Genomic DNA, 24,333 nt, shown 5'->3' on the forward strand with positions numbered 1-24,333 from the left:
ACAAGAAGGGTTATATGGCTAGGGGACCTTATGGGTGCAGCATAGTGGGGAGGGGGACTTGCAGTTAGGCCATTTAAGGTCCTCCCAATTTTATCAGATGTCAAGGCAGCACATAATATTGAACTTTAATGTTAGGGCTTAACACCACAGGGATGGATGTGGGATATATGTATGTGGCAGATGACCATCCATCTGAGCAACCATCCCTTCCTGCCTTCTGTCATCCATCCATCCGTCCGTCCATCCATCCATCCATCCATCCTCTATATCTTCCACAAAAGATTGACATTCTTTCTGCTTCTCTGGTTGGTTCCCATGGTGTCCAGCTCATAGTTGTTTGTGAGTGGTCAACATTTGGATCAGCCCTTCTAGTCTTGTCGCCAACTCTTCACCTTTTTCAACTCTGCACTAGCCAGCAGAGTCAACTCATTGACTCTGGAATGTGCTTTATTCTGCTGCTGCTTTTGCTAGAACCATCCTCCTCTCTTCTCCACTTGTCCAAATTCCCCCTCCCTTGAGCCAAATCCCTCATCATTCAAACACACCTTCTCTCCCTTCCCTGAATTCTGGTTCTTCATGTCACCCCAGAACCTTCGTGGCAGTTGCTTTGTGTGAGTGCATAACCACACAATCATCGAAGTCCTGTGAAAAATATCCAGATACAGATACAAAAGCAGTATGACTAGAATCTCTAAGTGAACATTTATCTAGCACCTGGCATGTAGAAGGCACTCAATAAAAAAGTGTAGAAATGGTCAATAAAACACCTGAATAGCCTTAAAATTCTGAACATTATTTTTAAAAGGCTACGTATTGATTGATATGCAGAGATTTTCAGGGCTCAGAGAAATGATTTCTCATTTTCAATCTAGGTCACCGTTTAATTGGCTTCAACATTTGCTGCATACACCCTTAGAATTTTCACATTACCTATGCACTGTCTATGTTATTACTAACATGTTTCTTTAAATTGATTCATTTTAAAACCTATTCTAGATCTAAGCAATAGTATCTGTGACATCGGGGGCTTTATGTGCTAGTTATTTTCATGTATCTTAGAAAAAATACACAATTAAGATATCAAATAATTGTCTATGTGACACCTAAACTTATTTTATGTGACACATTTGGGAATCTCTGATCTTGCTATATTCATATCTACATAATTTATGATAAAAAGCCAGCCAGACACAAAAGACTACTATTGTATGTTTACTATTGTATGCTTTTTTTTTTTAAAGGACTGACAGCTTCCATTCCTTCCCCGTGTATGCTTTTATATGAACATTTTAGTAAAGGCAAAACTCTAGAGACAGAGGGAACAACAGTAGTTGCCTGGAGCTAGGGATGGAAGTGGGGATTGACTTTGAACAGGCAGCAGGGAACTTTCTGGAGTGACGGAAATATTCTAAAACTGGATGGTGGTGATGGTTGCACACTGTATGAATTTAGAAGAATTCATCAAACTCTATATTTAAAATGGATACACTGAATCTTTTGTAAATTGTATCTCAAAGAAGAAGGAGGAGGAGGAGAAAAAGAAGAAAGAAAAGAAATAATCAACAAGGAGGAAAGAAATAATCAACAAGGAGGGGGCAAGACGGGGCTTCTGGAATCCTGGTGATGTTCTGTTTCTTGATCTGGGTGTTGGTTACAAGGTATGTTCACTTTGTGAAAAACTAATCAAACCATTCATTTATGCTTTATGCACATTTCTATATGAGTGTTATATCCCAGTAACAAAATTTACTAAAAAGAAGAAAAAATCAGCCAAGGTAGGGACACCATTTCTTTCCAAGTAATAAAAAGTTATTACTTTCCTGTTTATTATTTTGTATAATCACATTACCCTGCCAATTTAGTTTCATGACGTTAGGTGTTCAGGTTTTGTGTGTCTTAATACAGAAAGGGTTATAAAAAGATACATTTAGCTACTCACACAAGTGCTATAAGAATGTCAGCGGAAGCAATTGTTTCTTAATTATTCATTGCAATTATCAACGTGGACAATATTCAACTTGCAACCAAAATAAATAGATGTTTTAAGAGACCTTGGTGGAACAATCAAATCATCAATCTCAAAAAGTAACCCCCTCTCTCAGCCCAGTTCTTCCACTGCCTGCCAGAGTTTCAATTCTATATTTCTCTCTTCAAATCAGCAGTATAGCAATTAGTTATTATAATAAGAGCTACCAATTTATTGTGTGCCGACTTTATGCCAGGCCCTGCATTATCAGAGTTTTTCGTACTTTAATTGCCTCACTTCATTTTCACAACAACCCTGCCACAGAGTTGTTTTATTCTACTTTATAGTAGAGGAAACTGAGGCTGAGGGGTCCAGGCCCGCATTGCTGGTGAGTGACAGAGCCAGAGAGCCAGCTGGAGTCCCACCCAGTGTGCTTTGCTCTGTCTGGGACCTGACGTCAGTAACAGGAAATAAGTGATAACGTGTAGAATTCTGAATCCCAAAACATGGCTCTTTACATGGTTACTATAGTTACTTCTCTACACGATGCCCTTGTTTTTTGCCAGGATAACAATGGATCCACTATTAGCCATTGAGGTGTTGAACCTCCACCATCATCATGAAACCCGAGGACATTTCAGTAGGTTTAAAATAGTGTCCCTGCCTTTTTTTTTTTTTTAATTAATTAATTAATTAATTTACTTATGGCTGTGTTGGGTCTTCGTTTCTGTGTGAAGGCTTTCTCTAGTTGCGGCAAGTGGGGGCCACTCTTCATCGCGGTGCGCGGGCCTCTCACTATCGCGGCCTCTCTTGTTGCGGAGCACAGGCTCCAGACGCGCAGGCTCAGTAATTGTGGCTCACAGGCCTAGTTGCTCCGCGGCATGTGGGATCTTCCCAGACCAGGGCTCGAACCCGTGTCCCCTGCATTGGCAGGCAGATTCTCAACCACTGCGCCACCAGGGAAGCCCCCGTGTTCCTGCCTTTTAATCAGACCTTTTATTTCAGAAGCCCCTGGGATATTAACAGATCCTGTACTATGGAAGCTTTACAAATATTGTTATTTGCGCCTTGTGTAAAACATAGGGGCTTTCTAAAGGTAATACGGCTGTATCTTAGGCAGAGTCCCACAGGACTCTTATAAAAGCGATGCATTTGGGTGGGTGGGGGGGGTACACGGGTGCTCCCTCAGTGCGTTGAGGGAGGGAGAGGGCATCCAGGCAGGAAGACGTGTGGAAAGAGAGGACTTGGATGTATTAGGAAGAAGAGACTCAGCCTGGGAGGGACAGGACAGAGGGCACAGGAGCTGTGCTTTTCAAGTGAATAAGGCTCTTGCTAAACTAGCAAACCCACGCGGAGGAAGTGGTTTGGATTAGGAATGAGGCAGGAGGAACCAAGGCCTGAAATGTGTTATTGACAAGCATTTAGAGCACTGAGCTGTCAGGGAGAATGAGAACTCAGAATGTGGAGTTGTCTTGCCTCCTGTGTACCAGCTGGCCATGCTATGGTCAGGCAGCTTTATTCCCTTTTGGCATTTATGGACTCTCAAGGCCTGTGATATTCACAGATATGGCACACTAAGACACACACGGGACTAAAGGCAGAAGCCAGATCTTCTGATCCCTTTAATTACAGAGTCATAATGGTGAAGAGGATGGTGACATCCAAGGACGACCACAGGGCCTCTCTCTCACCACTGGTGAGAACCAGATTCCTTCCCCTGGTTCTGTAGCTCCCAGCAGAGTTTTGGAAGCTGATTAAAGAGAAAATCTGTAATAATAGGTAATTAGAAACCTTACAAAGAGGAAAAATGCTCTTATCAAACTTACCAAAGCATCTCCATGGCTGGAAGCGGGGAAGGCATTGGAAACCTCGCCAGCAGCAAGGGCCACTTGTGCCAGCGGTTGGCCGAGAGGCTGGGGCAAGTGTGCAGAGGGACTGGAGCTGGTCCCCAGGGGTGGAGCGGGGAGACTGTTTAGAAATGTGTTTCCCAGTCAGCAGCCAGTGGGTAAAAGGCTAAGGAAAGCCTTTTACCAGCCCCAGGAGAACCTCAGCTGGTGAAACCAGTGGCACAATGACCAAAGGCGACTGAGGGGGAGAAAGGGAGAGACACACACACAAAAGAGACAGGACCCACCACCAAGAAAGGCTGAGTTGAGTGGGTTTCTCCACTGGCCATCCACTTGGCTATTCAGAATACCCCAGGAGGGTAGTTGGGAGGAGTTCAGCAAAGTCTTGGGTCCAGATAATCCATGCAATTAGCTGCTTTAAGGTCCCTTTCCTCTTGGGGTCCCTTGGGACCGTCTGTCCCCATCTTGGGAGGGGTGGTGGGAGGTAATTGTATGACCACAGGTGGCTGAGTGTAGGTTTAGCCCCCAGGTGACCTGCTTGGACTTTGATAGCTCTCCAAGCAGTTGATCAGCATCCCCCAACCTTTGGGGGCACCTCCCTACCCAGGGGATGGTCACAGCCTTTCTCCAATCTATGGCTGAGGCATACACTCCCACCCTGCTCCCCGCAGGACCCCCCATTTGAATGCTCAAGAGGCTGGTGGGGAAAACGCCCTGAAGGGACACAGACTTTCTTTTTTGCATTCCTGGTCCACCAATCCTAAGGCTCCCTGAGGCTGGGGGCAGCGTGAGGGGCTCTAAGTGACAGAGGTGAGGTGGGGTGGGAAGGGGTGCTCCCCGCTGTGGGTAATCATCCAAGAGATTCATGCTGCTTTGGGGGCCGAGTTTCATTTGCTGGTTCCTTTTCCTATCTTGTTTACTGTTTTCTCTTTGGTGCTCTTTCATTTCTCTACTCAGTAAACCATACTGCCCAGGGTTATGGCCAGGGTTGTCCCAGGTGAAGCAGGACACCCTGAGTGAAGACTGAGACACAGCCTTCTCTGTCAACAAGGTCACGTTCCAGCTGGTAATGGACAATCATAAACGGAGTGAGTGTTTATGCTCAGTGGGGGCGAGCAGGGGGGTGGTTTGGGAGCCCAGGGATGGGGAGGGGTTGAGGCCAGGGAGATCTCCCAAAGGAGGGGGGAATTGGTGCTGGTTTGTGCTAGAGTTGCCAGATAAAATATAGGACGGCTTGTATTTAATGCAATATTTGTGACAGACTTATACTAAAACAATTATTTGTTGTTTATCTGAAATTCAGATTTAACTGAGCATCCTGTGTTTTCATTTGCTAAACCTGGCAATCCTAGTTCCTGATGAATATACAGGAGTTAGCTGAGTAAATAGAGGGACAGGAGGAAAGGGCATCCTGTGGAGGGAACAGCAGGTGCAAAGACCTGGTGGTGACCACGCTTCACTTAAGGAACTGAACATTGCCCAGTGGCTGCAGCATGGAGTCCAAGGGGAAAGGGAGAGGGCAGAGAGAAGGCACTGAACTGTCACCTGTTTGTTGGGGATGTGCTAGGCGCCAGGCACATTGTGAAGATCTAGGGTGCTGTTGTGAGCCAGACAGACACAGGGAGCCCATGGTTCAGCTGAGAAGCAGTGAGGGGAGGAGGGAAGGACAGGCACAGTGGAAGTTATAGCTGGGGGACATCAGCCTGGCTGGGAGGTCAGGGAAGGTCAGGAAGGGCCTCTCTGAGGAGATGACAACATGCTGAAGGACGAGGAGACAGGCTTGCCCCGGGCTGGGGGAAGCGTGTTTTAGGCTAAGGGAACAGCATAACGGAGGCCCTGAAGTGAAAAAATATGCAGCGGGTCCCAGATGCCAAAATGTGGCAGAGGGGCTGGGGTCCTGAGAGAGAGAAGAGGTGCAGAGGAGGGGGCTGGACAAGTGGGCAGGGGCCGGATCCTGAAGGCAGTGGGAGCCATTGAAGGAGTTTAAAGCAGGCAGGGTGACACAACCAGCTTTGTGTTCTTAAAGGTGACTCACGGTGGAGAGAAGAGGACGGGTGGGTAGTGTGGCGGCAGAGAGAATGAGGGAGGCCAGGAGGGGCTACTGCGGATGCCCAGGATGGACAGTTTGGTGGCTTGGCCCGGCGCGATGGTGGTGGAGATGGAGAGAGAGGGAAGGAGAGATGGATCCAGGCTGCACTGAGGAGGAAGACTTGGCAGGGCTGGGTGATCTGGCACCGGGATGTGAGGGGGTGGGAGTAGCAGGCATGACTCAAAGCTTCTGGTTTGGACAGATGGGAGGATGGTGGCACCACTTGCTGAGCTGAGCTGGGGACTTGGGAGGCTTGGGGGTGGTGAGGCAAGAGGGTTCAGGTTTGCACATGTTGAAGGTGAGGAAGCTGGTGGTGGACCATGGAGGACAGACTGTGAACGAGGAGAAACCCAAGGGGAGGCAAGCAGAGCTGTGTTCAGATCTCTTCTCAGACTTGGCTGTGTGGCCTTGATCACCGACTTCACCTCTCCTTGCCTTCATTTTCTCACCTGTATTCATGGGATGATGTGGGTCATCTTCACAGTTGTGGGGGTGTGGTGGGAAGCCTCCAAGATCACCCCTAATGACCCTGCCTCCTGGTATTCAGGTCCACGTGTGGTACCCTCCCACACTGCAATAGGGTTGGTCTGTGAGACCAGGAGACTATGGGTATGTCACTTTCAAGGCTGGGTTATAAGAGACATTGTGGCTTCTCTCTTAGATTGCTTGCTCTGGGGGACGCCAGCTGCCAGGTTGTCAGGAGAGGCTCATGTGAAGAGGAGCTACTGCATTCTGTGAAAAACTACATGAGTGAGCTTGAAGCAAATGTTCCTGCCCCAGCCAAGCCTTCAGCTGACTGCAGCCCCAGCTGACATCTAGACTGCAAGATCCGCTACCTACCTAATCTGCTTCCAGAGTCCTGACCTTCAGAAACTGAGATAAGAAACGTTTGTTGGTGGACTTCCCTGGTGGCGCAGTGGTTAAGAGTCTGCCTGCCAATGCAGGGGACATGGGTTGGATCCCTGGTCTGGGAAGATCCCACATGCCATGGGGCAACTAAGCCCGTGTGCCACAACTACTGAACCTGCGTGCCACAACTACTGAAGCCTGTGTGCCTAGAGCCCGTGCTCTGCAACAAGAGAAGCCACCACAATGAGAAGCCCGAGCACCGCAACAAAGAGTAGCCCCCGTTCTCCGCAACTAGAGAAAGCCCGCACGCAGCAATGAAGACCCAACGCAGCCAAAAATAAATAAATACATAAATAAATTTATAAAATAAAAAAAAAGGAAAAGAAACATTTGTTGGGGGACTTCCCTGGTGGTGCAGTGGTTAAGAATCCTGCCAATGCAGGGGACACGGGTTCAATCCCTGGTTCGGGGAGATCCCACATGCCGCAAAGCAGCTAAGCCCATGTGCCACAACTACTGAGCCTGCACCCTGAGCCCACGCACCGCAACTGCTGAGCCCACGTGCCACAACTACTGAAGCCCACGCGCCGAGAGCCCGTGCTCCGCAACAAGAGAAGCCACCACAATGAGAAGCCCGAGCATCTTAACGAAGAGTAGCCTCTGCTCACCACAACTAGAGAAAGCCTGCAAGCAGCCAAAAACAAAAACAAAAACAAAAAAAAGAAACGTTTGTTGGGAATTCCCTGGCGGTCCAGTGGTTAGGACTTGGCACTTCCAGTGCCTGGGACTGGGTTCAATCCCTTGTCAGGGAACTAAGATCCCCCAAGCTGCGTGGTGCAGCCAAAAAAGGAAGAAAGTTTTGTTGTTTTAAGTCCCTAAATTTTGGGACAACTTATGATGCAGCAATAGAGGACTGATCCAGAGGATAAAAGCACTTAGCATAGTGCCTGGCACATAGTAGGGGCTTTAGGAAATGCAGCATCTGTAGGTCTGGAGTTATGGATTTGGGAATCTTTGGGCTTAGAGACAAGAATGGAATCCACAGAGGTGGCTGAGCCAGTCCACAGGGAGGAGTAGATGGAGAAGAGAGTATGGCCTTGGCCAGAAACCTGGGCATAAGGAGTGGGTAAAGCAAGAGGAGGAGCATCTCCATGAGTCTAAGAGGAAGGAGGAAAACTAGAACAGGGCTCGGGGAAGAGGTTGTCCCTAGGAGAGTGTGGTCAGTGACATCACTGCAGGGAGGCCTGAGAGGAGATCTGAGGAGTGTCTTTTGGATTCAACAACAAGGAGTTTTCTGGTGGCCCCACAAGAGCTATGCAGGTGGAGAAGTGGGCCCTAAGGTCAGATTGAAAGCTGTGGGTCGGTATATAAGGGTAAACACTTTCTACCCCCAAGCCCCAAACCAAGATGGTTTACAGGAGAATCCTATAGAAAATCCAAACCACAGAAAAACCCCAATCTTATAGAAGCTGCTCTAGTGAGTAGACACCGATTCCTTAATTTATTTTTTTTTAATTATTTATTTATTTATTTATTTGGCTGCGTCGGGTCTTAGTTGCGGCACGCAGGATCTTTGTTGCAGTATGCGGATCTTTCATTGCAGCACGCGGGCTCAAGTGCGCTCGGGCTCAGTAGTTGTGGTGCATGGGCTTAGCTGCCCTGCGGCATGTGGGATCTTAGTTCCCCAACCAGGGATTGAACCCCACATCCCCTGCATTGGAAGGCGGATTCTTAACCACTGGATCACCAGGGAAGTCCCCCCTTAACTTATTTTATGAGGCTCATGTAACTTTGATAGCAAAATCAGACAAAGAGAGAATAAGACAGGAAAATAGTAGGCATATCTCATTCATAGATATGGACACAAAAACTCTAAATTATTAGCAAATGAAATCCAGCACTATATTGGAAAAAAAAGCACATCATCAAGGAATGCATGGATGGGTTATAGTAAAATCCATGGTTGTAATTAATTACATTAGGGGGGAAAATCTCACATTTGATAAAATTCAACACCCATTCATAATAAAGCAGAATGGTACATCCTTACTTTGATAAAGGGTATCTACCAAAAATCTACAACAAACACCATATTTAATGGTGCCATATTAGAAGCAGTCAAGAACAAGATAAAAATGTCACTATCATCATTGTTACTCAGCATTGTGCTGGAGATTTTAGTCAGTGCAGTAAAATAAGGAAAAGGAAATAAAGACTGGACAGGAAGATACCAAATGTTATTACTTACAGACTCTATAACTACTTACATAGAAAATTCAAGAAAGCCTGTAAACTTCCTAGAACTAAATTAGAACTAAAAAAGAGTTTGCTGGATATAAGATTATTATATAATATGAACTACATTTCAGTAACCATCAATAGGTTATAAAATACAAATTTGAAAATATAATTTACAATAGTATTAAAAACTTTGAGATGTGTAGGAATTGTTCTGAGAAAACCACTGACAAAATTAATTCCTCTCAGTTTTTAGTTGAGGAAATAGAAGCCCCGAGAGGAGAAATGACTCCTCCAAGGACACCAGTAAGCCAGGGGCAATTTTGGATTTTCAGTGGCACCAAATCCTGGAGATCTGTGTTGGGTACTTTCAGCATTACCCTTCTGTAAAAAATAAAACTCGTATTTTTCTGATTATAAATTCAGCATCCGTGCATTCTAGAAAATATAGAAAATTCAGAAGAACATTTGGAAGTAGTAAGTCACTAATATTCCCATCATACTGCCTAGAACTAGGATCAGTGATTTCGTGTATTTCCTTCAAATTTTTTGCCTGTGTATATTTACATTTTTAAAAATAAAATTAGGATTATACCATGTATACCATTTTGTGCACTGCTTATTTTCACACACATTTCCCTGTATCCTCACCTAGTCTTTTTGAGTATGATAATGTAGCACTCAGTTATGTTGATGAAGCATATGTCATTTATTTAACGTATTGAGTTTTCAGAGAAAAACCAAGTATCAGATATGACTGTGATGATCCTGCAGATAAAAGTTAAACCCCAGAGGCAGCTCACGCAATCGCAGCCATGAAGCACAGGTGAGTTTCCAAGGCAAGTGGTTATCCTGCTGAAGGGGAAATGGCAAATACCAACATCACATACCTGGTCCCACCTGGAAAGGGTTGGAGATCTGGTTAGCAGGAAGTGAATGGGATTTGGAAACAGTCTATGCTTGGAGACCAATTAGCTCTGAGACTTTAGGTAGTTCCCCACTCTTTGCAGCCTTGGCTTCCTTCGTGGCGGTAGCGGCGCCAGCTTCATCTAGGGCCGGCTCCTTCAGGCCTCAGAGCCTTTGCACTAGTCGTTTCCTCTGCTGAAGTCACTCTGCCCTTCTCCCCACCTGGCTGCCTTTCACTACTCCCCGACAAGGCTGGAGAGGTGACCTTACTACCTATCCCACAGAAGACAAGGCCGGGAGGTGCTCTGGCCACAGTCCCGGAGTCCAGATCTTCCATAGCCACTGTATCTGAAGCAGAGGTCCCCTCCCCTTATTCTCCATCTGATTCATGTACCTCCCAACATTTATAATCATAACTTGTCATTATTTTGGCTACTGGCTGTTTCCTTGGGTCTTTTCTGTTTTCTCTTCTCATTAGGACGCCCCTCCCTCTTGGTGACCGCTTTACTCTCCAGGCCTGGAACATGGGAGTTCTCGGGGCCCCATGAGAGTTCGTGAAATGACAAGAGAAACAACTGTGGGGACCCTAGGCCTGAGAACTTAGCGAAAACTGCCGGGGTCTGGGCTGATCCCAATCTGCAGGCGGAGGCGGGACGTCGGGCGGATTCTGGGCGGAGCCTCAGGGGCTCGATTGGGGCGTCGGGGCGGGGCTTCGGGGCTGCTGCGGAGCCTGTCTGACCTAGGCGCCCAGGCTACGCCTGATTGAGTTGCTCTGGCCGCTTGGCCCTCCGGCCACCATCTCACGCCGCCGTTAGGGGGCGTCTGCGCTCGTGGCGCCGCGTCTCGGCTGGGAAGGCGCCGCCCCCGCCGGGCGGCAGGAGCCGCAACTCTGGGCGCGGGCTCAGTCGTCCCTTCTGCCGCCGCCGCCGCCGCCACTGTCGCCGCCGGGCGCGGGCTCACTCGTCCACGCGCTCTCGTTCTCCGGCCGCCGGCGTCTCCCGGACCGGCCACCACAGCTGCCGCAGCGCAGTGAGTAGTAGGGGCGGGCCCACGGCGTGGGGGCCCGGCTCGGGAGGGCCGGGCACTAGCAGAAGCCCGCGCGGAGCGGCCCGGGGAGCGGGGTTGAGGAGAATCCGGGCGGCGGCGGGGCCGCACTGAAGGGACCGTGGGGAGCCCGGGCGGCGCGCTCCGGGGCTGGCACAAGCCCGCGGCGGGCTGGCTGCGGCCGGGGGCCGGTCTTGGGCGGAGGTTCCGGGCCCCGCCCGGGCGGGGGGGGACGTGCGGGTTCGGCGGACCCGGGTTCCAGGCTCGGGTGCGTGCCCCCTTCCAGGCCCTGAGAGTCTCCCGTCCCACGCCGGGGCCGGATCGGGGCGGGGGACTCCGCCTGCGGGCAACAGCGAAGCCCGGCCCGGACGGGAGCACCTCGAGGTTTGCTCGAAAATGATTGTTTGGGGTGGTGCTTATTGGCCACCGTTTGCCTTAATTTAAAGCCTACGCCTTAGGGGATTTTCCGCCCCAAAGAGACTGACTCCAGCTGAGTTCTTTATGCTCAGATTTGTGTGTGTCAGGGCATTTTTAATGCTGGATGTCAGAGGTGATAAATGGCCGTGGAAAGGGGGAGCCCCTGAAGCACCTGCCGGGCTGTCAGTGGTGGAGGCTGTGTCTGGGGGGTGGGACTCGAGAAATGAAACAGAGATCCTGTTTGGATATTCTGCTGAAGTTATGTTTCTGCAAGTATACCAGTTCTAGGACAAGTTGATAATTCCAGTTTTAGGGCTTTGTGATAGAAGAGGTTTGAGTGGTCAAGAGACCCGAGGTGACCTGGTTTGGCTAAGAATGTGTGGGGTAGCCTAAGTGTCCCTTACTCTTTCCCCTTGGCATGTTCATTTTCTTGCCGTCACAAATACCTAGGTACATGAATGATCCCAAGATAGGAAAGAAGGGAGGGGCCAGCATTTAACACAGGACTGAGCCCAAGATTGAGATGTTTTCAAATGAACAGATGTGTAGCTAGGAAAAGGAAAATCTTTTTACCTGCATGGTTGGCAGGTTGAGAGAACTTGCCCTTTGGCTGAGAACTATCAGGCCATACTAATACTTCATTTTGTATAACACCGTAGATATTAAGGATTGAGTGGTCAGGGACCTCCATAGATGCCATTTCTAAGGTTTGTGTGATTTGAATTTTCATAAATCATATTTTAAAGCATTACTGCATAAAGGAATTCTAGGGTTCTATGAATCCCTCAGTGTGTCTTGGATTTTGATATTTGGAGTCTGTTTAAAATGGAATACACATATTTATTTGGATTGGTTTTACCTTGGAGATAATCCTGAGTCATGCTTTAGAGAAGTTGCTTCTGTGATGAAGAGCTCAGATGTCTGGTGGTCTCTGTGGAAGCCAGATGCTTCCCTTTACCTGTAGTTCTCCCTCTGGAGCTCGGGGGAAAGGAGGATGGTGTCGGGGAGACTGGAAGCAGATTAAGAGGCCTTCTCTTCCATGTATGCCCTGTCTCCATGCCTGTGCTCTAAATTACTTGTGTTCACACTCTCAAGTTTCTCAATTTACCACAGAAATTTTATTTATGGTACTGCCACTAGTATTTTCACATTTGTTTGATACTTGTCAGTTTACCAGTGTGTTTTTTTTTTAATATATTTATTTATTTTGGCTGCGTTGGGTCTTCGCTGCTGTGCGCAGGCTTTCTCTAGTCGCGGCGAGCGGGGGCTACTCTTTTTTTTTTTTTTAATTTATTTAATTAACTAATTTATTTATTTTTGACTGTGTTGGGTCTTCGTTTCTGTGCGAGGGCTTTCTCGAGTTGCGGCGAGCGGGGGCCACTCTTCATCGCGGTGCGCGGGCCTCTCACTGTCGCGGTCTCTCTTGTTGCGGAGCACAGGCTCCAGACGCGCAGGCTCAGCAGTTGTGGCTCACGGGCCCAGTTGCTCTGTGGCATGTGGGATCCTCCCAGACCAGGGCTTGAACCCGTGTCCCCTGCATTGGCAGGCAGACTCTCAACCACTGCACCACCAGGGAAGCCCTAGGGGCTACTCTTCCTTGTGGTGTGCGGGCTTCTCATTGCGGTGGCTTCTCTTGTTGCGGAACACGGGCTCTAGGCGCACGGGCTTCAGTAGTTGTGGCACATGGGCTCAGTAGTTGTGGCTTACAGGCTCTAGAGCGCAGGCTCAGTAGTTGCGGTGCACGGGCTTAGTTTTCTGCGGCATGTGGGATCTTCCCGGACCAGGTCTCGAACCCGTGTCCCCTGCACTGGCAGGTGGATTCTTAACCACTGCGCCACGAGGGAAGTCCTACCAATGTTTTTTGATTCATGATCTCATTTTCTTTTCTGCAAGAAGCAGCTGGGCATAAAGAGTGATTTACTCAGAGTCTCATAATTAGTAATGGAGCCGACTTGGGATACACATCCTCACTGGTGACCAGTTCTCTTTCTTCTGCGCTGGACTGCCTGTGACTTTAGAATTCTAGTCTGGATCTGTTACCCTGTAGGCCAGTTGTTGCCTTTGTGTTGTGCCCAAGTGGTATAATTACTTTTGGGAAGGTGCTGTTATTCCGTTTTATTTTACAGAAACTGGGGGTAAGAGGAATTTTATGGTTTTGTGAATGTTTGTGACAGCTCTTTAGTATTAAAGTCACTTTTCAACGTAGAGCGCCTTTCTCCTAGACCACAAAAGGATTAGTTTTCGGACAAAACAATCCATTTCTGCAGTGGTTATGGTTGGGGTAACCTAACACCCTAATCACATTCCCCTTGTGCGCCTGGCTACCTATGCCACCTTGTATGTGAATGTTAACCCAAAAGACTCCTTTAGATGTCGCTGAACTAGTTACTATAAAAAGTATTTCACTTTCAAACTCCCACATTTCAAGAACAGAGAAATTCAGCACAAAGGTAATTCTGAGGGTATGTATAGGTGGAATTTATTGAGTCTTCTTTTCTGAATGCCAGACACAAAGATTTCAGTAGGAAGGCGTTTTAAAAGGGCTACCTGGAAACTTTGGGAAGGCGGTAGTTATACATTTTTATTATTTATTCAAGTTTGGAGGTGTGTATTGCAGTGTATAGGTTATTATGTAGGAGCAGGACTTTTAGCCCGGAGAATTCTTAGTCTGTAGCAGAAATGATAAACCCAGAATATTTGTGTTAAATTAGTTCATCATAACCATGAAGCCTGTAATTGAGTTCTGCAGTGGTGAGGAGAATGACTTTCAGGTGTTCTTATGCTATTCTTTAAGTCATTAACTTGTTGAATTGTGCATTTTTCACATTTGCTACTGTGGAAAATTCTTAGCGATTTCTTTTAAGACTTTTATAAATTCTTGAGTGTGTGTGTGTGTTTTCCTTAATGTAATTATCTGCTAACATTACACTGTCAGAATTTGTACATTAGTCATAATTTTCAGTACTGCTTTACATTCTTTGGGAACGGGTCAGCTGGTTGTTTCCACATGTATTTTATTTGCACCAAAGGTCAGCTCTTTTCAGGTGAGCTGATTTTACAGGGTCAGATGTCTTTCTTTGAACTTTACAATTGTTTGTGCTTGGCTGCAGTCACTGTTGTTTAAAATGATTGTTAGTAAGTAAAGTCACTTTAAAGGAAAATTTTTTTCATTGTTACCTTCATAATCTCCATTCCTGGACAATTTTCTGAAATGTTGGATTTTTCTTTGTCTTCATCAAGTAAAACAGGCCCATTTGATGCCCATTTCAAGATCTTCCTTCAGCTGCCTGTCTTGTGGTCCTTTAATTTCTCATTAAGGCCTCCACTGGAGAGTGCCAGAAGGGAGAGAAGATGAAAAGCAAATGAATCATTTTCTAATTGTTAGCAGCTCTGGAAAATGACTTAGAAATTGAAGCTATTCCGGAAATTCTTTTGCATTATGTTTTATTTCATTCATCTGCATTGTCTCTGAGACGGTCCTAATAGTCATCAGTTCAGAGGTCGATTATCCAGCTATTGGTTAACCAGGAATCTCTTTGCTTTTTTTTGGTTTGCTTCTTGCTGTATCTGAGCATCTTCACAGAGGATGTTTAGAAGTAAGGTGCAGAGATAAAATTTAAACTAATCAATACTATTTTTTCCCCTTAGAGCTCTTTAGTGAACGTTTTGATTTGGGGGGATAGTTTAGTAGTTGTTATTGGAAGTGACTAATAGTAACTTCATTTTATTTTGATGTATCTTACACACAAATGAAGGGAGGCTTTTGGGTACTTTTTAAGAAACATGGGCTTATATAGATTCCCATAATTGCTTTCCTGAATTATTAAATTTGAGGTTTTATTACATCTTTGTACTGGAACAGAACCTTGGCTTTTGCTGTGGAACAGGTTCAGGGGCATCATCTAATTGTGTGTGTGTGTGTTTGCTCAAAAAGTTATCTTGTTTTGATTTAGCAGTAAAAAAGAAAAAAAAAGGATTAATAGTGGACAGTCCTTGCATAACAGCTGTAACTTTGATGATGTCTGTTTTTTTACTTGTCTTTGGTCTCCCATTTCTTACCATTCGGATATTCATGGAGTGGAGTTCTTTACTTCACTTAAGACAGAGGACAGGGCTTCCCTGGTGGCGCAGTGGTTAAGATTCTGCCTGCCAATGCAGGAGACATGGGTTCGAGCTGTGGTCTGGGAAGATCCCACATGCTGCGGAACAGTTAAGCCCGTGCACCACAACTACTGAGCCTGAGCTCTAGAGCCCGCAAGCCACAACTACTGAGCCTGCGCGCCTGGAGCCCGTGCTCCGCAACAGGAGAAGCCACTGCAATGAGAAGCCTGCGCACCACAACGAAGAGTAGCCCCCATTCACCGCAACTAGAGAGAAAGCCCACACACAGCAATGAAGACCCGATGCAGACAAAAATAAAATAAATAAGTGAAAGAAAAAAAAGAAAAGACAGAGGATAGCAGCCTTCAATTACACTAGTGAGTAGGTTCTTGCTATTTTGCTTCAGGGGAATTTTTACAAACCCATTATGATTGCTCACTTTGAGTTACTGTTAAATTTGTAAATAAATCCCTACTAGGTGGATAGGGTTAATAGATGGCTGTAGGGATGTTTTAAGTTAATCCTTTCGATTTCTCATTTCTTGGATTCTATTCTTTCAGTTTCTATCCGAGGAGGGATTTTATGGAAAGATCTGGACTAGGAGTCAGGAAACCCAAGCTCTTGTTCAGTTGTTAGTTACTTTCTAGCTGTGGGGACTTGAGCAAGTCTCTTAATCTGCCAGTTCTCTCTTTTGCATCTCTAAAAGGGGGATAGTTATTCACGCTCTGCTACTGTATCGGGAATGTTGGGGGTACACTCCCCCCCCCCCGCCCCCGTCCATTACTTAAATTGTTTCTTTATTCTAGAATCCCTTTTCAGGTTGTCCTAATATGCCTGCAGAGCTCCACTGAGTAAGCTCTTCCCGGAAGTCCTCCATTTTCACGTTTGGAATGGTTCTGCGTCTTCCTTGGCTCAGGTCTCTGCCAGGCCATCTATTATATAGTACTTTTTGTTTGTTTGTTTGTTTTCATTTTTGGCTGGGTTGGGTCTTCGTTGCTGCAGGTGCGCTTTCTCTAGTTGAGGCAAGCAGGGGCTACTCTTCGTTGCGGTGCGTGAGCTTCTCATTGCGGTGGCTTCTCTTGTTGTGGAGCACAGGCTCTAGAGCACAGGCTCAGTAGTTGTGGCTCACGGGCCTAGCTGCTCCACGGCACGTGGGATCTTCCCCGACCAGGTCTCGAACCCGTGTCCCCTGCATTGGCAGGTGGATTCTTAAGCACTGCACCACCAGGGAAGCCCTTATATAGTACTTTTGAATTTTATTCTGTACTTCAGTTGCTGCATGTTGCCTTTCTTCATGGATTGAAAGCTCCACGAGGGCAAGGACCATACCTTTCCTCACTCTACTCTCCAGTAAATGTTGGTTGACTGAATTATTTTTGAGGCTGTCAGTAACGAATACTTCAGGTGATGGGAAAATGCCAAAGATGGGCATCTTACCAGAACTTTTGGATGACTGGCCTTTTAAATCGCTCAGTTGCTGATCTACTGATCTGTCTGTTGGATCAGTAACTCAATCAGGTGCTCGTAATACAAATTGGTAAAACGTGTTTCTTGGTTCTGTTACTTCAAATACTGTTTATGAAGCAAGTCAGAGGAATGAAAGGTTGTCACAACAGCCCTGAATTTGACATTTGTTCCATTTCTCACCCTGTACCATGTGGAGACCTATCTATATCCAACTGCTGAGTGTGGAGAATAAAAACTGAACCCACGTTGTCTGGTCCACATTTTAGCTTGTTTGCTTTGAAGAATTTGCAAGGTAGAGAAATAGATGCTTCAGGCTCTGATTTCAGCCCCTGCTGTGCTATGCAAATGTTCTCTACATGCCTGAGCGACCTTTTGAGAAAGAGCCTTTGTGATCTTCTGTAGCCAGGGCCTGTTCTGGGAATTAGTGTGCCAGATTCCTCTAAAAGTGGGGAAAGTGAATCTGTGCAAAGACCACGTTAACAAAAAACAAACAAACAAACAAAACAGTGCTTTTCCTGGATAAATACCGATAACTCCATGTTTCTTACTGTCTCTTGCCAAAGCTTTTGAAATTTGCTCTGGAGTTTGCTTTGCCGGGTGATTTGGGGAATGATGTGTGTGAGGGAGAACTGACTAAAGCAATTCAGTAGCTGGGAAACTGTTAAAGTGCTTTTGAATTCTAGATAAAAGTAAATTCAAACTGGCATCATTAGTATCTAGGTGTGTATCAGTGTCTTCAGACTGGCTCTCCATAGGTGCCAGCTGACTGACTCTCAGATTTGTAAGGTTCTTTTTGCCCCCCATTGTGCTTTAATGGTTTGGCATTTAACTGTTTTCTATTTGTTTTGATTATTGTACAAAATGAAATGTATCGTTATTAAAAGTATAATTAGTTTTTCTATTTTACAAAAGAGCTGCCATTCTGACATATTTCTCCTGGAAAGAGATACTGGTGTCTTGGAGGTTTATGGTTTTTAATGCTTTTGCTAAGGTGTTTAGTTTATATAGCTGAAATGCTGATGAAAAAGTTTTCCCTTTCTCTCTTTCTCTTAACCTTTTTGATAAGGATCATCACAGGCTTGTACCAGGATAAGGTTGTAGAGGTAATCGTAGTGTTCTCCTGTAGGAATTCTAAAAATTGAATTCTCAGAGAAGGTAGGTAGAGTTTGAATGACTGGTTTACTCACTAGGCTCTACCTTCTTCTCTAAGTATAGGATAACTCTTTCTCTGTAAAGATTTGCCAGTCTCTTGGGGACCCATAGAAGGCCTTAGAGGAATCCTTTCCTCCCCAGATCTTTGCCTTGTAGCAGGTTTTAGTTGAGCCAAGATGAGTAGTTTTCTGGTGTTTGACCTGCTCTGTTGGGTGAGAAAGCTTTTCTATTCTGTTTTCATAGTTACATGCACTGTCACATGTCTTTTTCTCTTCCCCAAGTTTCCCTGGAACCTGGGCTCCCCGAGACGCAGCACTGGAGCAGATGGATAATGGAGACTGGGGCTATATGGTGAGAGGCTTTTGCAGATGCATTTTGAAGGCTGGCAAATTATTTTTGTGTGTCTTTCTCTGCCTCTTATGTATTCTTAGGTATAATACATCTCATAAGAATGAAAATTATCAATGGTGCACCCCCCCCCCAATTAGTTTAGATGTATTTTTTGGGTGTTTTAACTTTGTTTGGTGTTTTTAGGTAAGCAAGCTCAACATGGACTCTCTATGTAACTTTTTATAATCATTTATTTTTTTGGTCTTTAAAGTATGTTGCCCTTAAAACTCTTCCATCATAGAGTAGTGACTGTTAAATGTCTAGTAGGTAATGGGTAGAGAGGACATTTTCTTGTGGTTGGGGAGGTGTACGGTTGAGAAGGTGCCACTTCTCCCACTAGAACTTTTTTTCGCATGTGCATGTGTCTTCCTATTTTTCTTTTCCTTTGGTAAGAAATATTTTATTTGTATGGTACCTGTCTTTATCTGTCTTATTTTATTTCTTAAATATGATTTTAAAAACCAAAGATATGTATTATTTAGAGAAGCTTGCTTTTCAAAATTAAAGGCCAGATTGCAACATTAATATTACAAAAGTGAATATACTATCAGATTATGAAATTTGAAAGCTGCTATTATCCATTGGGTATATGAGATTGTGTTGACCAAACTGTGTATTTTAACTTAGTATTTGATACTGTTATTTCCATGAAAAAGTTAGGAAGATTAGTTCTACACAAATTTTTATTTTTAAAATAAATTTCATGGTTTTTCCCCCTCTTTTTGAGGGGGAAAAGACAAAAGAAATATTGAAAGTAGATGTTTTATGTTATCAAATCATTTTTTATTCTATTTTATGTTAAATTGAGTTAAGAAAAAGGAAAGTTTTTTTTTTTTTTTAATCTGAAAAAAACTTAAATGAGTATATTTTAGTTTGGCCTTTCTCCTCCCATAATATACTCTGACCTGAAAACTTCTCTCTAGATACTGGGCCTGAAATAAAGTGGCTTTGGAAGCCATGTCCTCCTTTTTTAGTGTAAGGCTTTGAAGAATTGGACGTATCCCTTTTCTCTTTTGAAAGCAAATGTTAGATCCCTTCATCCGGGTGGGTTTCTCACTGAAAGTAAAGCTATATTTTGCATCAGTGGATTGCTAGATGTGTTGTAGCCTGAATCTTTTGCTTTGCTTGTTACCACTGATTTTCTTAATTTGTCAAAGTTAGGATTTAAAAAAGTTTCAGATGACTGATCATTTTTTAAAAAATTTCAGATGACTGACCCAGTCACGTTAAATGTAGGTGGACACTTGTACACAACGTCTCTCACCACATTGACGCGTTACCCGGATTCCATGCTTGGAGCTATGTTTGGGGGGGACTTCCCCACAGCTCGAGACCCTCAAGGCAATTACTTCATTGATCGAGATGGACCTCTTTTCCGATATGTCCTCAACTTCTTGAGAACTTCAGAGTTGACCTTACCCCTGGATTTTAAGGAATTTGATCTGCTTCGGAAAGAAGCAGATTTTTATCAGATTGAGCCCTTGATTCAGTGTCTCAATGACCCCAAGCCTTTGTATCCTATGGATACTTTTGAAGAAGTTGTGGAGTTATCTAGTACTCGGAAGCTTTCTAAGTACTCCAATCCAGTAGCTGTCATCATAACCCAATTAACCATCACCACCAAGGTCCATTCCTTACTAGAAGGCATATCAAACTATTTTACAAAGTGGAATAAGCACATGATGGACACCAGAGATTGCCAGGTTTCCTTTACTTTTGGACCCTGTGATTATCACCAGGAAGTTTCCCTCCGAGTCCACCTGATGGAATACATTACAAAACAAGGTTTCACAATCCGAAACACCCGAGTGCATCACATGAGTGAGCGGGCCAACGAGAACACAGTGGAGCACAACTGGACCTTCTGCAGGCTGGCCCGGAAGACAGATGACTGACCTCCAGCACTGGGAGAAGTTCCTGGAAGTGGGCGCTCCAGGAGATCCAAGAGGCTGATTTTTTTTTTTTTTTTTTTTTAATATTTGTATTTATTTGAAGGCACTGGGGACCCGAAGGAAGTTTTGTGCTTTAGCAGGACTCCTCTGTGTTTTGCTCCCTTCACCCTGAGTATGCATGTGCCTGTTCAGAGCCTCCAGATACCTTTTTTATAAAAAGAAGTCTGAAAATCATGATGGTATATAATCTACCCTTAACAGAGCTTTTTTTATTACAGTGCTAAAATGATTTCTGATTAAATAGTCCCTAACTCAACTAGAAGGCTAAAAACGCAGGAATGAAAGAATAAACAGAGTACTCATGATGCCTTTGGGAAAAATCAAAACATCATGTAGGGTGACCTAGTTTTCAAACCAATAAGCAGTATTATAATATTAAAGGAAAACTGTTCCAATCATTTAAAAGTACTTGTTAAGTACTGCTTTTTACAGTTACGACAACTGTTTCTTTCTATGCATATAAATCAAGCAACCAAATATCTGTAGCCATGGAAATGTCTGACTAGAAATATTTATATTGGCTTCTGAATACAAAATGTCCCTGTGATAGAAATCTTACTTCTTATGCCTGGTGCAGTATAACTCCCAAATGTACTGTCTACCAGAAAAAATAAATAAATAAATAAATAAATGAAATATGAAAATTAGGTTTGTATTTATTGATTATCGTCAGTTAAGGGGGAAAATCATATTCCTTGTCTAAAATATGCATTGTTTTCTGTCCCAATAAATGCTGCCTATAGCACATTTGTATTTGATTCAGGAGGACTCAGTGGAACTTTAGGATGCGGTTTATAGAATTCTACTATGCTGTTGAAGCAGGGAATTGATGGCATTATTAGTTTTGTCTAAAAGAGTGCATATCTGGACAGTGAACGTACAGTTTGACAAATTTTTTTCCAGTAGGACTTATTTTGAAGATTATAGGTTTTTCTTCAGTAAGCCACCAGTTGTCATTGCTCCATGACTCTCATTCTAGCTTTGTATCGAGCACAGGGACAAACCGACTCTTTAGCCATTTTATTCTCATATATTATGGTGACCCACAAATGTATTTTGTTATTAAGGTTAAATTTCTGAGGAGAAGAAAACTGCAGTGAATGAAGGATCTAGAACAGTTGGAAATATTATGTACTTTTAAAAATTTTACTGTAGTCTTATTTTGCATAGTTCATTTGATTCTGTTTCTTGGAAGTTACTGGAAGGATTATGTTAACTTTAGTGAAACTTCCTAGTTTGCTAGAACACCTTTTAAAAGAAAGTTCAGAAATTTCTTCCCTGTTGTCTAAGGGAGGAGTAGAGTCCTGAGGCTGTGTGCCCCGGGGAAGCTCACTCCTTTTCTCCTCTGAGAAGATTCTGAAATTCTCTCTTTCAAAGGAGGATGAGAACATTTACTTACATCCGTTTTTGCCCACGTCTCTCTGAAAACTTAAGATTTGACAAATGACCAATATCCAGAAACCTGTAACTACCCCATTTTTACCATCTTCAAACTAAAAATCCCTTAATGTTATTGGTAGGTTGCTGTGGTTTCAGTAAATGTACTAAGTATGAGGTTATCTTTTTAGAAAATTGTCTCCTCCTTCAAATTGATTAGTGGTTACCTAAAAAAGAAACAAGAAAAGGAACAGCCCAGCCAGTTATGTGTTGTTGAGTTAGCTGAGGTGAATGAAAGATGAAATTATTTGGGTTGAAAACAGGTATGGAAATGGGAATAAATAGTTGTTCCAAGGTTTTAAGAGTTAAACATCTGTGAGGTCTCTTCCTTGTCCAGATTACTGGAGATAAGTTTGCTTTTGGTAAATTTTCTCAGATTTATAAATTATTAACAATTAAATGATTATTTATATGAGTAAATTAGGAAAAGTAGCCCGCTGAGATTTTTTGCAATTTAATTTGTTTGATGGTATTTAATTTTGAGTGTTTTATATACTTGGGCAGTTGAAAATGATGTGAAAAACGTAGGTTGGTTATATTTGGGTAATTTGAGACAATTATGTCTTTTATGAAACTTTAAATCATTTTTACTGTGGAAGAGTTAATTTTTTAAACATTTATGTTGTATTCCTAGGGCTCTATTTTTTTCCTTTTCATTTTTTTAATTGAAGTATAGTTGACGTACAATATTATATTGGTTTCAGGTGTACAACATAGTGATTCGACATTTATATACATTACGAATTGATCACTATAAGTCTGGTAACCATCTGTCACCATACAAAGTTATCACACTATTATTGACTATACTCCCTGTGCTGTACATTACATCCCGTGGCTTGCTTATTTTATAACTGAAAGTTTGTACCTTTTAATCCCTTTCACCTACCTCCCATCCCCCACTCCGCCAACCACCACTGTATCTATGAGTCTGTTTCTGTTTTGTTTTGTTTGCTCATTTGTTTTGTTTTTTAGATTCTACATGTAAGTGAAATCATATGGTATTTGTCTTTGTGTTGGATTTATTTTACTTAGCCAGTACCCTCTAGGTCCATTCATGTTGTTGCAAATGGCACAATCTCATTCTTTTTTATGGCTGAGTAATATTCCTTTGTTTATATACACTACAGTTTCTTTAGCCATTCATGTGTTGTTGGACACTTAGGTTGCTTCCAGATCTTGGCTGTTGTAAATAGTGCTGCAGTGAATGTAGAGGTACATGTATCTTTTCAAATTAGTGTTTTTGTTTTCTTTGGGTAAATACCCAGAAGTGGAATTGCTGGATTGTATCATAGTTCTATTTTTAATTTTTTGAGGAACCTCCATACTGTTTTCCATAGAGGCGGCACCAACTTACATTCCCTGCAGCAGTGCACAAGTGTTTCCTTTTCTCCATATCCTTGCCAATACTTGTTATTTATTACCTTTTTAATGACAGCCATTCTGATTGGTGTGCGGTGATCTACATTTTATTTAGATTATACCAAGTGTAGGCACTTTTAGAAGAGGATTGTTTGTGTGCATGTGTGTGTGTATATATGTGTTCTTCTAAGCCCTGGGATAAATAAATGTGTGCTATAAGGACACAAGTGATAACTAATGAGTCTATTGGCTTTTGCTAGATCTAAAGCAAAACCCTGGCATTTAACAAAATAGAAGCTGCAAATGGATAGTGCTACTTTTTTTTATTGTGGGAAATTTCAAACATATTCGGAAGTAGAATAATGTAAACACCCACACACGCATTGAGTAGCTTCAACAATGATTCATTCCCCCTTTTTCTTCCCATGGATTATTTTGAAATAAATCACAGATATTTCATCCACTTCAGTCTGTGTCTCTGGAAGATAATGATTCTTTTTAAAAAATACATACATATGTAGTTGTAGATTTTAATGATGCATATGCCATAGTACCATTACCACGTGGTGGTGCCTCTTGAATGCTGTTCATTATTTCATAGCCTGGATCTCCAGCCTTGTAATAGTGGTCTTATATATTTCTCATAGGCAGGGTTCCCCTGTTTGTAGAAAAAAGTGCATTGTTAAGACAGACTATTTCTGCCAGTATCAATGACTTTTACTTTCAAATTAAGTTTTTTAGTTTCAAAAAAGTAACATTACATAAGGTTCTTAATTTTTAAATTTATTTTTAAAATTCATTTTGTGTGAACGTATGGGGAAACATTTTTTCCAAAGGGCATCCTTCCTTTTCTCATGCAGATTTTAAATTGTGGATGCAGGTGGCCAATTAAAAAAACACAGCTATCATTTGCTTTTGGGATTTAATGCAAATAAAAGGCTTGACTCTTTGAGGCTCTTTGAAATTGAACATGTTAACCACAAAGCAAGGAACCAGAAGGTGAAATCAGGTAAGCAATAGTCTATGTCAGAATTGGCTATCCCCATTATTCTCTACTGTGATGTCTTGATTTCTTTTCTTCACAGATCTACCCTCATCTTTTATAATATTTACTTG

The 24,333-nt window shown here is 43.5% G+C and overlaps 2 protein-coding genes across 10 annotated transcripts in view; one reads left to right on the forward strand and one right to left on the reverse strand.

Annotated features, from left to right (window-relative positions):
* KCTD6 (potassium channel tetramerization domain containing 6) overlaps nt 1–20,435 on the forward strand; it is a 57,341-nt gene extending 36,906 nt beyond the window's left edge. Inside the window, exons 1-3 of one of the 7 annotated variants that reach the window (XM_036870665.1) lie at nt 10,573–10,924; nt 18,358–18,427; nt 19,675–20,435. In XM_036870665.1, the coding sequence (XP_036726560.1) occupies nt 18,401–18,427; nt 19,675–20,361 (714 nt within the window). In that variant the 5' untranslated portion in view covers nt 10,573–10,924; nt 18,358–18,400 and the 3' untranslated portion in view covers nt 20,362–20,435. The other 6 variants (XM_036870667.1, XM_036870668.1, XM_036870669.1 and 3 more) reach the window with 6 other exon arrangements.
* Nucleotides 20,436–23,525: 3,090 nt separating this feature from the next.
* The window catches only part of ACOX2 (acyl-CoA oxidase 2), a 35,652-nt gene continuing 34,844 nt past the window's right edge, over nt 23,526–24,333 (reverse strand). For all 3 annotated transcript variants that reach the window (XM_036869301.1, XM_036869303.1, XM_036869302.1), the window contains exon 15: nt 23,526–23,875. In XM_036869301.1, coding sequence (XP_036725196.1) covers nt 23,813–23,875 — 63 coding nt within the window. In that variant the 3' untranslated portion in view covers nt 23,526–23,812. The remainder of the gene's footprint in view (nt 23,876–24,333) is intronic.

The sequence above is a fragment of the Balaenoptera musculus genome, chromosome 11, assembly GCF_009873245.2.
Source record: "Balaenoptera musculus isolate JJ_BM4_2016_0621 chromosome 11, mBalMus1.pri.v3, whole genome shotgun sequence".
In the NCBI taxonomy this organism is placed as follows: Eukaryota; Metazoa; Chordata; class Mammalia; order Artiodactyla; family Balaenopteridae; genus Balaenoptera; species Balaenoptera musculus.